The sequence below is a fragment of the Leptonotus elevatus genome, chromosome 19 (genome assembly GCF_054856555.1).
Source record: "Leptonotus elevatus isolate MCC_2025b chromosome 19, RoL_Lele_1.0, whole genome shotgun sequence".
NCBI lineage: Eukaryota > Metazoa > Chordata > Actinopteri > Syngnathiformes > Syngnathidae > Leptonotus > Leptonotus elevatus.
This window is the reverse complement of record NC_141257.1, coordinates 11277807-11290961: the sequence shown is the minus strand read 5'-3', so window position 1 is coordinate 11290961 and position 13155 is coordinate 11277807. Positions and strand designations below refer to the sequence as shown.

General features: G+C 39.8%; 1 protein-coding gene across 4 annotated transcripts in view; it reads left to right on the top strand.

Annotated features, from left to right (window-relative positions):
• Positions 1 to 456: 456 nt before the first annotated feature.
• Positions 457 to 13155, top strand: part of hivep1 (HIVEP zinc finger 1) — a 56539-nt gene continuing 43840 nt past the window's right edge. The window contains exons 1-4 of one of the 4 annotated variants that reach the window (XM_086062512.1): positions 457 to 762; positions 863 to 1089; positions 1187 to 1401; positions 2873 to 3010. In XM_086062512.1, coding sequence (XP_085918638.1) covers positions 2971 to 3010 — 40 coding nt within the window. In that variant the 5' untranslated portion in view covers positions 457 to 762; positions 863 to 1089; positions 1187 to 1401; positions 2873 to 2970. Of the gene's footprint in view, positions 1090 to 1186; positions 1402 to 1474; positions 2030 to 2872; positions 3011 to 13155 lie in introns of those variants that run through there. The other 3 variants (XM_086062510.1, XM_086062511.1, XM_086062513.1) reach the window with 3 other exon arrangements.

Below are 13155 nucleotides of genomic sequence, written 5' to 3'. Positions count from 1 at the left end.
CCAGCCACATCATTGTTCCTCAGAGGCAGAGGGGCCGTTATGACTGTGAAAACCATATCAATATATTAATCTCATAAATTTACAACTATAGTTTGATTTATGTCCCTGTAAGAAGGGATTTGGTGAAGAAAATGCTTGTAATATCTGATTAAAGTGAATAAAAATGCAATATTGGCACAGATTTTCTACAAATTAAATCTGCGCTACCTGGGTAGGTAGGTCACATCTGTCTTGATACATAGATCACTTTTATCGATAGAGCACATTTATCCATAGACAGCACATGTATTGATAGAAAGCACATTTATCAATAGAGCACATTTATCAATAGATGGATTGATAGAGCATATCTATCTATATATCTATCTATCCTAAGGATATCATACAAAGGCTCAGACGTTGACTTAAAAAAAATCCATCCGAAATGCACTCGTTCGATGTCATGCCTTTACATACGAAAAGCAAATGGCGGAAGCACACCTAAACAACTCGGGCGAACCAATGCTAATTTGTTTTCTTTCATCATAAAGCGCTATTATTCGACGCGAGTGCTTGTTGTACGAGCGAGTACAAACAGCTCCTTCGGGCAATCCAGGCAGAAAGGCCCGCTGTTGTGTCCCTGCTGCGGGTTAGTGCAAGGGAAAGCCCGGGCGGTGGTGGCGGAGGGGCACAACGTGACCTGACAACAAGGAACCTCCGGGAAAACCGTCAATCCTAAACTATGCGCCGAGGAGAGAGAGGATGAGGCTCCGTCAAGGGGGTGTACGTACAACGACATGTCACTGCGGCTCTATACTTTCACGAAATTCACGCGCTTTCATGGTTGATGTGTAATGTTTTATGTGTCTTTCTTGCATTCAAGACGGATAAGAAACACGGGTGAGCATTAGGTTCGGTGAGTAAATTCAAGTCACGGGCGCTGCGTCCATCGCGAAACTCCCGCTGGCTCTGGAGAACACCCCGTGGCTGGGAGGCGGAGACGGGACCCCCGGTGACGTCAGTGGGCCTGTCTGTTTCCTGCAATAGAAAGTGAGGGAGAAGGTGAAGGCAGGAATCCGGAGCTGAAGCACCTCTTTCGTCTCTTTAAAGGTACGTTATAACTATATTTGCTAAACAACAACTCGCGAGTATAAATAAACCAACTCGGGGCGCGCTTGTTTTGTTTTCATGCGTGTGTTTCCCCTAGTGTGAGACGCTTCCCCGGGTGGATTTTTATTTTTTACTCTGGGTCGCTTTACCCTGAAAGCTGCTTTCATTCGTGGTCTCGTCATGCGTGACACCGACATAAAAGTTCACGTGGAAGCCAGGCTGTCCGCGGTGTCCCGGACGACACGACGGGTGGCGCGTGGTTGACCACTACGGCAACTTAACTCTTCATTGTTTTGTTTTCCCCTATTGTAGGTAAGGTCCTAGCTATTTTCCCTCATCTGCGTGCATGTGCTTGGCTGCCGATGCCGATGTTGAGCAAAATGTGCATGCGCACGGGGGGTTTGTTGTCTGAAGGGAAGTGTTCCATTTAGCTGTTGCAGAGACAGCGAGGGGTTTTCCCTGGCTCCTCCCTCTCTTGCAGGGCGTTCACGTGTTGCAACAAAATACGCGTTTTCCTCATGCATCGCCTTGGCTCGCCTCATCCCATGCTGGTTTGAGCAAAAAAAGAAGAAAAAAACTGTTCACAACTCTCTTTGAAACGTGGATCGTCTTCAAATTGACACGCACGCTCATCCATCGCAGTGCGCACATTTGCACATGCTTATTTTACATAATGGCTCTAATGGGACCACGGTTGTGCGTAGATATGCTTCATTAGTCCGGTGTTTTCCAACCAGAAGCGTTGGGGCATCGCAGGCTGCCGTGATGGTGTTTTTCTCGGGTTAGCATCGGGGTGTTTCCTCAAACAACACGCACGGAGGAGAGAGAGGGAGAGGGTAAGACAGGCTCGCAGACAGACAGACTGACAGGCGTGCACGTCTCTCCTCCTCCTCGTCAGCGCCGTCGAACCTGCTCTGGAGAATCCCAAGAGTGCATCCAGGTGAGAGGCTCGTCGTGTGGCATGCATGCTGGCGGCACTTGTAAATAAACGTGGATGTATGCAGGCAGATGATGCAGCCAACAGTGCTGTTCTCATGCGATGATGTCATTGCTCTAGCGCCACATGTAGCAAGTGTATAGAGAAAAAGCATCCACTTGTAGTAAGTGTTATGTAACAACGGCGGAGGGCAAACAAAGGATGGTGCAGGTGTTGATATGCCTCAGCCGGACTTGATAGGGATGATGCAAGGGAAAGAAAGCAGCAACATGCCATTTATTATTATTTTCAACAATGTGATATCTAAAACAAATCTTGATCGTTCTTATGTAGGCATCATATTTTGCAGCTATAATGGGCCTAATGTACATTTTTACAGAACCTTTTGTCTTACATCCATATATGTCCTAAATCTGAATTTGCACCAACCCTTACCCCTTTTATGTAACTTAGTTTTCCAATGGTTTCAAGTTGTATTGTTTTTTTGTCCTGTGAACTTAAACGGGGCCACGCATGTGATGACGGTTGCCCTCTGTGTCACCCTGAGCATCCGTTGCTAGAGCACATAGAGCTTTTATTGTTCGCATCGTTCACCAGTGAAGAGCAGCAATTACAATCAGGCTTTTCCCCCTCGAAACTCAGTGGCAGGTTGCATCTGATGCAGATACGAGGTGGTATACTCGCACCACACAGGACCTCTGAGAGGCCGGTGCACCTGTTTGAGGATGAACCTCAATCAGCAGCTCTGTCCTAAACGAGCACACAGCTGCCCAATGACAGAATACAAGGCCAGCATAGTGTGGAGTTTCTGCGCAACTCATTCGGACTCGTGTGTTTTTGTTGTAGATGTATGCAGACGCCTCCGACACAGGCCACAGCTCCTCTCAAGGTCCGACAATAGCGCCCGGTTTTCCCAAGATGCACCTGTGAACTGAAGAGAAAAGATGCCGCGTACCAAGCAGAACAACCCAAAAAATCTGAAAGGTGAGTTCGCGCCATTGGCAATATAAAAAATGTTTAGTCTCTTCCTTGTGGAGCAGTCTACATGAAATCATCATACACTTAGAAGGGAAGTCAACCCCCAAATTATCTTTACATAACATGTTCTTTGCCTCCACTAGTATTATTAACTCATTCACTGCCATTGACGCCTATAAATGTCAAAAATTAATTTGAACTATTTCTTAGTTTAATCTTTTCCCCCACTTTTGTTAACAAGAATATGAAAACCTAGACATTTTTTAAATAATCTTTTTTTTTTTGGGGGGGGGGGGTTGTTAAAAAATTAGGGGCGTCAGGCGATTATATTTTTTAATTGTAATTAATCGCATGACTTCAATAGTTAACTCACAATTAATCACAAATTAAATGTACAATAATATTTTTTCTAGGTTTTCATACTCTTGTTAACAGAAGTGAAAACAAATGTTAAACTAATAGAAATAGTTTAAATGAATTTTTGACATCTATAGCCGTCAATGGCAGTGAATTAGTTAACATGGTATTTGATTAATATTGAGTTTGTGGAATATGAGTTAAGCAGCAAAATCCACCCGTTTTAACTATTTCGGGGAAGCTGCTTAATTCATATTCCACAACAGGAAAATCGACCTGCTTTTATCCTCTTAAGGGGACGGCCATTTTGCTTCTTGATGTCGACTGAAAATGACATCACAGTTGCTCAGGGAGTGACAAATCGCAACTCAGCTTGTGCATGTCACATGACCAAACTCAGAAATGGGTGAGTCGTGATTGGTCGTTGCCTGAGCCCCGAGCAACTGTGAAGTGGCAAAATAGCCGCCCCCTGAGATGGATAGAAACGGGTGGCTTTGGCTACTTTTCAAATTCCAAAGGCATAGTAATCAGAATCCTGTGTTTAGACTAGTGGGGTTACATGGAACATATTATTTTTTGTTGTTGTTGACTTCCCCTTTAAAATCAGCTCTCTGTATTCGATATGCAATATAGAGTAGTTCTACACCTCTGTAAATAGTGAAAAAACTGACAGTGTCTGTCAAAAATTTATTTTGGGAAAAAAAAGTCACATTTTTAGTACATGTCTAAGTGTATCTGATGCTGGGCCATTATTGTAGTCATTTAACTAATTCAAACTCAAAAACGTATAAATAAATTTTTTATATTTTGTCCTGCACTACCAAAAACATATTTATACGTTTTTTTTTTTAAATGCGAGAGAATACAGAAGGCTTTGATACAGATTCTGATATGAAGAGGTGGCTTAAAGCAATGGTAGTTATTACAAAAAAACGCCAGCAGGTGGCAGCAGAGTATAAAAGATCAGCTTGGGCCATGTGCAATAAGCCCTTTTTCCCAGTGTTTTCAACAGGTTTGTGAATAATGATGAAACTTAGCTATATTATAATGCTAGTTGCTGCAAAACGGAAACAGATACAAATATACTAATCTTTCTTTTGGTAGGTTCCAAGTTTTTATAGCAATAGAACAGAGTATTCTGTGGACCTTAGAAAATAAGTCAAAATCCAGTAAGGGGGTTGTTACTAAAACACTCAACCATTTTTTTTTAAAAACTATTTGGTTCAACATTTAAGGGAAAGAGGTTATGAAAATTAATATTAATCACCTTGATGATATCCAATAACGGAAATTTTTTTTTTTGACTCGTGCACTTTTTACAATTTATTGTAATTTCTCAAGAGCAAATTTAACACCCTCTCTGCTGTATACGAATTTTGCCACCCCTTTAAATGCGAACCGTGGATAAGCTTTTGACATGGTGGACTCGTGGCTTGCACATCTGCCTCACAATTGTTGAGTTTTGGGGTTTGATTCGAATTGCCCTTTGTGGAATTGTTCTCCTCTTGCTTGTTTGGGATTTTTTTTCTGGTAAACTGTCCCCTCAAATGCCTTTTTTTATTTTTTAACAATGAATTGATTTGGGCCTTTTTCTTTGTTGTCTGGTTGCTGTGTTGTTTGACTCTCTGCCTCAGCATCTTTTTTTTTGCTTCTTGTCATACTTCACTTTAGTGCGCTATAACTTAATTAGATGTCACTGTCTTCAGATCCACACCCTTCTGGTTGTTATTGTTATGCAACAATGTATTCTGAATTTGAATCTTATAATTCCATGCTACAGCCTGCAGCAGCATCAGCAGCATCAGCAGCATCATGCACGATAGATATGGCTGATGGAGCATATGGAAGCCTCAGCATCTCACCACCCATTGGCTGAAAGGGCTTGTGTGCTATCTTGTGAACTGACAGATTCACGTGTCAACAGACGTTTGCTGTTCACAGATCTGGGAGTTGGTAGCGTTGCATGCTGGGTGTGAAAGTATGCATCGTCGCCATTTCCAACAGTTGATCTGCACGGCAAATTTCCCCGACGAGATGCCTCTGAGCACCTCTTGTTGATTTGTCATATAAACAGACTGTCAAACAATGGAAATGATTATATAATGTAGAGCTGCACAAGACAAAGGAATCAGCAGCCAACTTGTACTTGATGTTATTTTAATGTGCGCTTGTCCTGTGTTTCTAATGAGGGAGGCGGTGGCACTGCAGCTTCTGCAGTGTCTTGTATTTTTTGCATTTGGTGGTGATTCATCTGGACTGGCAAAGATGTTTGTTTGATGGTAATTTGAACAAGATGGAACGCCCACATTCAGAAACTGAAGAATGTTTTATACTTTTATCCCACTTTTTTTTTGCAGTCGGAAAATGTCGGTGTAATGCAAGTTTGAAGATGGAAATCCAACAATGCACTGGGAACACCCTTGTTTACTTCCTCCCCATCTAATAGCGGAGACATTTGTTTCTTTCTGTCTTGTTACTTCTTTTTAATTTGCATCGCAGGCTCCCATTTTCATCCATTCGAGGCCTTACATTTATTAAGCAGGAAATGCTGATGCAGAGGCCCGTTGTCACATGCATAAACTCGTCTGTGGAAAATGTATTTTCCTGGAAACTCTCACAATCCTTCTCACACTCCCACGTTAGCCATCACATGATTCTGTCCCCATGTTTGAAAAATAAACTGGCCTCATTTCGCCCAATATAACAATGAACACTAGAACGTCACCATACAAAAAGTCATTTTGAGGGAGCAGGTGATGTAAAAGAACCACTGGCTTTCTCATCTGAAATCTACCTGGATTGTTTTTATTTCCACAAAAATGCAAAGACCTATTAATAATATGTCCAAGGCTTGATTGACATAAGCTGTTTCACATCGCTGTTTGTGAGGAAACGTGCATTTTTTTTGCCTCATCAAAACACATTGAAAAGCAACAATGTGGAACATGGTTAGCGAGGAAGTTGGCCTTTCTGACGAATGTTTAGTTTATAGCTGTTGAAGTGTCAACCAAGATAGCAATTAGCAGCCAAAGTAATAACACAACCACTGAGCACCAGATTGTCTAATGATGTTCAGACTTTTTTTTTTCTCTTTGAGCAGAAGGAGGAGCCCTCCTTCTTCTCTGCTCAAAGCCAGTCCGCTCTAAACCTGGCTGTAATTGTTGCCAATGTGCATAAGCTACAAGCCATGCTAATTACTAAGCTAACCTAGGAATTACACGGTTAACACCGGAATTAAAGGAATAAAAATTCATTCAATGCCAAATATATATATATATATTTTATATATTATATATATAATATATATATATATATATATATATATATATATGTTTTTTTTTAATTCAAAGTGTTAGGGTCAAGTCACAACTTTTCATGCATGGTCTGGCTAGAACCACGTTAAAGCCATCCAAGCTTGCACAGCAAATTAATAAATATCTATTCTAGACTGTTGAGAGAAGATCTACTCGCTAAACTAAACCGGGAATCAATTACTGTACGGTATGCCCTTTGTCAGCCCCCGGAGGTGTGGCCTAAAAGTATAAATACAGTGTTTATAATACTAGTAATGTTACTTGTTTTAGCGATAGAGTACTCAGTTTTGTTTTTGAGGTTTTCATGAAAAAAACGTTTTCAAAATTACAATATAGTTGATCTTGTTAAAGATAGAAAGTTGTTGCTTCCAGTCAAGAAAATACCGTTTTCTGCTGATAAAACAATTGTTCATTTATTATATTGCTATATTTTTATTGTTTAATAAAACCCTTGTTTCAGGTCCTGGGATTAACCTATAAATAAATTGCTCCACAAAATAAGAAAATTGTGCCTCAAATTGAAGTAATTGATTCGCAGAACTGCTTTTCAGAGAAACCAAAATAGAGACTTGATGTCCATATAAGGGCAAAAGAATACTAAAAAGAAAAAAAAGTGTCTCTTAAGGGAAGCAAAAATAAATAAATACTCCCAACTTATTTTACAATGAAACCAACATGCAACTAAAAGTGACATGATTTGCTGATAAGTCGCAGCAGCGGTATTATTCAGACCATATTTTTAGCACCCTTTTTCCAGGTATATATAAATCGCTGCCTCCCGTCGCGTCTCAGCAGCCCCGACTTTCAGTATACTGATGATTCCTAGTTATAGGACAAGTCCTGCTGTGTTTGAGGGCTGCTAAGTTGTTTCATAAACCACAGGGGTTGCAATCGCCCAGACCACATAAATTAAAGTTGCACTTGTATGAAAAGCAATCATCTTATGAAACTTCTTTCCTATTGGAACCAATCTGCTGCTGATCCGCATCACTGGCAAAGTTATGCAACAGCTGCTCTTTTCGTTTCATTAGACAATAACTTTTGGCTACTGCATGTGTTGTTTTGAGTTGTTTAGAGCCATTGTAAACTGTAATCTTACAAGAAAACAGACAGGAATATAAAGTAAATAGAAGCAATAAAAAGCTCTTCATTTGGGTAATAAATGTGTTGGATAGATGAGGCCCATTTTGTTGTGGTGATGTTTAAATCCCGTTTAAGATTAGCATCTGGAAACGGTTTCTTACAGTTTGGGTAGAAACATGCACAAGTGGCCCGCCGAAGTCATTTATTTTCGGACTACTTTTGCTCTTATTTTTTATTATTTAACAAATTCCAATCGAAAAAGTGCGTGGTGTAAAAACATATATTTCAATGCAGCATTTCACATTCTTTTGTTGACATATAGCAGGCCATTTGTCCTGCACAAGATTTACGTAGATCGTGCATTTTGAGTTACTGACCTGTGCACAGTTGGCAGATTGGATGGAACCTTGTGTCTGTTGTTTTTGATTAATCCTCTGGTTACTTTAGCAGAGCATTCCCGGGCTATATTTCTGACCGAATCATAATAAACGATCAGACACTGTAAACACCAGCAAGGCGGGAATTGTCCACCGAGTTGGACTACTGTGCATTCTTAGGCTTGTTTTTCTTTCCTAAGGAAGGAAAATCGTAGTCACAGGCGACGAAGGGATCATTAACAATCAGCAGCGAGTTTAGAGATTCATTCATGGAACAGCTGGACAATACAAAGATGTGCAGAGGGGAAATAGCAAGGGCGGTTTCACAATTGAATCTCTTCTTATGACTTATTGTTTGTGGTGTAGATACAGTATTCATTTATTTTGATGACAATGATGGTATGCCTCAAATAGAGATTTTAGTGCTTCTTTTTTGTGCAGAGTGAGTCATTCTAACACGGACTTTAGTGAAAAAAATAAATAAAAAAAAGTTGTTTTTTTAATTACGATTTCCTACCAAATTTGCATGTGAGCATTTCAAACAATTTTACAAGCCAATAAGCAGATGTAACAGAACACAATTTTCACAGCAGCTAAATGTTATTATCCATGTTCCCTCTGGTGTGTATTTTTCCTCTATGACGTACTTTGCGGGTAACAATGCAGAAATTTCGGAACTCCTGCAGCCCTCTCTCTCTCCCTTCTTGTGTTTACTTTTGTCAAACAGCTGGTCTCTAAGCAGCTCAAGCCAAACACCCAGTGGTTTCCCCCCTCAGCCAGACTATCTCTCTTTCTCTCTCTCTGTGGACATTAGCAGCAACACTTAGCTCATGGCTGGCAGGCAAACATTAAGTGGGTGAACACAACCAACACTCCAAAAAAAACAACCTGTTTATTTCAAGAGACAAATTCTTAGTATCAAAACTGTACATTATCAGCTTTGTTAAAAAAAACGCACAAAAAACTACCTAGATGCACCTGTATAAAGGTCTTTCTGCAGATATGACTTTTTATTTTATTTTTTATTTTAATTATATATTTTTGGGGGTCGCTGTTGCAAAAGAAGAAATACTCTTTTGGTTTCATTATTATTTTAATCTTAATGAAGTCTTAATTTCTAATTTCAAAAGCTAAATAGAACCACATAGAGCAGAGGTGCCCCAACATCCCTTTTGTCAGTTTGGGAGCACAGAGCGCTACCAGTGAGCTAAAATTCTGAGTCGTTGACACAGCTCAGCCCCTTATTTGAACGCTTATTTGGATGATGGGTTGACGTGCAATATTCTTCGCTATATGTTAGTTTATTATCAACTGCACAGCGTGATTTTGAAAGGGCCTTCCAATTACTATATTTGATTTGACAAATGTAGCAAAGGGCGAGTACCGATACCAGCTATTGGGCCGATACAGGCCTTATTTCAAGGTGTCGGTACTGTTAAGGATAATGTAATTTTAAGGATAATTCTGTATAAGTACTCAAGAAATTGAAGAAATAGCAAATAAATCGGTATTGAACATCCCTAGACAAATGTGTTTATTGGATTGCACTCATTTCTTTTATTCATAATTTAACTGGTGCCTGCCTTCCAACTAAGAGCAGACAGTGTAGTTGACAAAGGATTCATGTAAAATTGGTTCGAGGTATGTGATTCTAAAAAGAGCAGACACCTCAGGTCACATTCTGACTTCATCCTGTGACCCAAATGTCGTTGGGGATGTGGTTCAGGTCAGCCCGGGTGGTCAGTCTTTTTCCGGACCCGCTGAAGAGGAGCAGTCATGAATGCTCTTTTCATTCTGGAAAGTCTAATTCTGGACCTGTCCCATCGTCGGTGGCCGTTGTCACAAAAGGTGGATTGAGACAGTACAAGTAGTGTAGTAGTAGTACAAGTCGAAATTTTGACTTCCTTGATGCCGCTTTAACTTTCAAACATCAACTTTGTGGTGTTTTTCATTCGTCCAAGTGCCCTGAAAATGCATGCAGACTTTTCAGCAAGGCCATTGTTTATGGAACGAAATGTGCATTCCGCTTGTCGTATAAAAAGCTCCTCCAGCCCAACAGGTCTGCCCCCAGCTTTAGCAGGGAGCGTGCTGCGTGATGAATGCCCAACAACTGCTGTGAAAGGGGCTCTTATTTAACAAGGTGGAAAATGTTCGCACTGTAAAGCCAAACAGACGCTGGAGAATATTTATGGAGATAAATTGTGTTTAACTTGACTAATCTGATAACGGTTAATGTAATCATGAATGCTTTCCGTAGGTGCAACAATATTGGGGGGAAAATGCAGATTTGGATCTATAAGGTTCTGGATCAGTAATTTTGCTGTTAATGATTAACTTTTTGCTGACCGTGGCTACATAGAAAGTTACATCAACTCCAGTGGACCTATGCGTGCTGCAGGAGAATTTGGTGCGCTCAGTAGTCGACTTTTGACTGTTGTGATGGTACATCGCGTGATTTCTTCATTATTATAATCCCTTCATAGTATGTCGAGAAAATGTATGCAATGTATAACATAACATATGGAGTTCCACAGGGTTCAATTCTGGGGCCTCTGCTGTTTTTATCTCAAGAAAATAGTGGTGGTTGTTTTCAAGTGCACGATAAATATAGAGTTGAATTGAGTGATGGGAGTCGGCATTCTACTGCATGGTTTGCAATGCCAAGTTGAAATGAAAGGAACACAGATACCATGAAAAGGCTACTCTCCTTGTTCACCAGTAAACCCAATACCTATGTCTTGAATAAAAAAATATATATATATATTATTTTATAGTTTGGTGAATGTGCATTAGGGATGTAACGATAGCGGCAATATCGTGATATCGCGATATTAAAATTGCTACAATATAGTCGTCGTCATGTCACGATATTAAAAGTAGCGCATCCGTTAAAAATGTGAGGTTATATTCCATTTGTGCAGTTCAAGCACCCTCTGGTGGTTAGTTTATTAGTGCAATTTGATTTTAATTAGGAATGTTTAGGCCACTTTATCACTCGTCTAAATCAGTCATACCAGCAAATATTTTTCAACAATGCCATCAAAAACTTTAGGCCCGCTTCAGCCAAACACAACATTGTGAACTACATAGACCATGATGCTTTGCGCCGCTGAGCCAATAGAAGCATATGACAACATGGCCAATCCTATTTCTCCGTCACTGCTGTTATTATGTACACAAACACAATATTGTGCTTCCCCCCCCCCCCCCCAATATGAGCTTTTGTTAATTTTTATTTATTTAATAAATTTATTTACTATATCGTGAGTTTTTACATCCTTATTGTGAGCTTTTTTTGTATCGCCAACCTCCCCCCAATATGTTCATATCGTGATATTTATCGTCTCGTGATTTTGGGATATCCTTACATGCCTAATGTGCATAGGAAACTGGTGGGTTTCAGTACCTCCAACAAGGTTAAGAATCACTTTTCTAACATAAAAATGGCCTGACAGTTTGGTGAGATAAGTGCCCTTTAACCCCTCTAAGGTCAGCCAGGTTTTTCTCTGTCTCGTGCATTGACTCTGCCGTGTATCAAAGGCCACTGGAAAAGAGACAAACTTTAGACAGTCAAGTAAGTAAACAAACATCTGGCTTATGTAAATGTCCTTAGCTAGCAGGGACGAGAAAGAGTTAACCGCCAGGCCTTGTTAAATGGATTTTTACATGTTGTGTCATGCTCAGGAAGCCAAACCAGTGTTTCCGTACGGGCCCTTCAAATTACAGTGTGTGAATGCAGCAAGATTCACACAAAGGGAAGTTCTCTCCCAGAGGCAGGAATAAATCTGGGTTTTAGCAACAGTAACTACAACAGACGGGCAGAAACTAGTTTGGGGAAGTTTGCGCCAAGCGGAGGTATAAAAGCTTTCACTTTGACAGAGACGCAGAGCGAGGCTGGAATTTACACGGCCCTATTTTGAGTAGATGGTGGAAAAATGGAAGGCTGCTGCTCACTTTGCCATTCTGAAATGTGGGTTAATGTCTTCTCCTTCTTATTAATGTAACTGAAGCACTTTGCAGTCACTTTTCAGTGCGCTACCTTTAAATGGCACATTAGCTCATAAACTTCAGACGCTTGAACATCATCCATTTTGAAGGAAATTGTGATTATTTGAGAACAGCTTTAGATCAAAAATCCGCCCCTTAGTCCCTATTTTTGAGAATTAATTGTGATTTGCAAATGTTAGTTACCCACGAGCCCTGAGGGTAACTTGACGATGCAGGTGAATGAGAGCACCTCCCTCACACCTGGTGACATCTGGTTTCGAGGAAACTAATGAGTTCACTTTTCTGTCTGGCACATATTTCGAATAGCTGAACAAGTTGTTATTCCTTTTAGCTTGATCACTTAACTGTTTGTACATACCAGTCACATTAGGCTGTATTCAAAAGATGTTCTTTTCAGAAGTTATTATTCTAGAGGTATGTATATGTATTGATTTACTAATAGGTTATACTAATCAACTCTCTCTATGATCAATGATGTACAATCCTACACCGCTGTAAACTATACCTACAAATATACAGTAAATATTAAAGGTATACTTGACTAATTGAGCCATTTTCAGCAATAAAAAGTTTGTATTTTGTCCAGAATGAATTTGATAACTACCTTTTAAAAACACATTTTTACACCTGCTGTCGACTGAAGATTACTACCTGTGCTGAGGAAGTAGTATGTCATGTTCAGTCGACAGCAAGTGGAAAAAAATTGTTTTAAAAAGTATTAAGTTATCAAATTCATTCTGGACAAAATATTAACTTTTTACAGCTGAAAAAAATTAGTGAAGTATCCCTTTAATTCCTCTTTGAAAGTGCATCGCAAAACAGTTTTTTTTTTTTAAATGTAGTAGTAGATTTTTTAATGTACTGCTTTAAACTAGAGATATACCGATCGTTAGGTTCAATTATTTGTGCCGATATTCAGTGTTTTGACTAATATCGGCATCTGCCTTAAAAAAAAGAAAAGAAAAGAGGGCCGATACGATAGCGATTTAAAACTGTGGAAAAATATCTATTT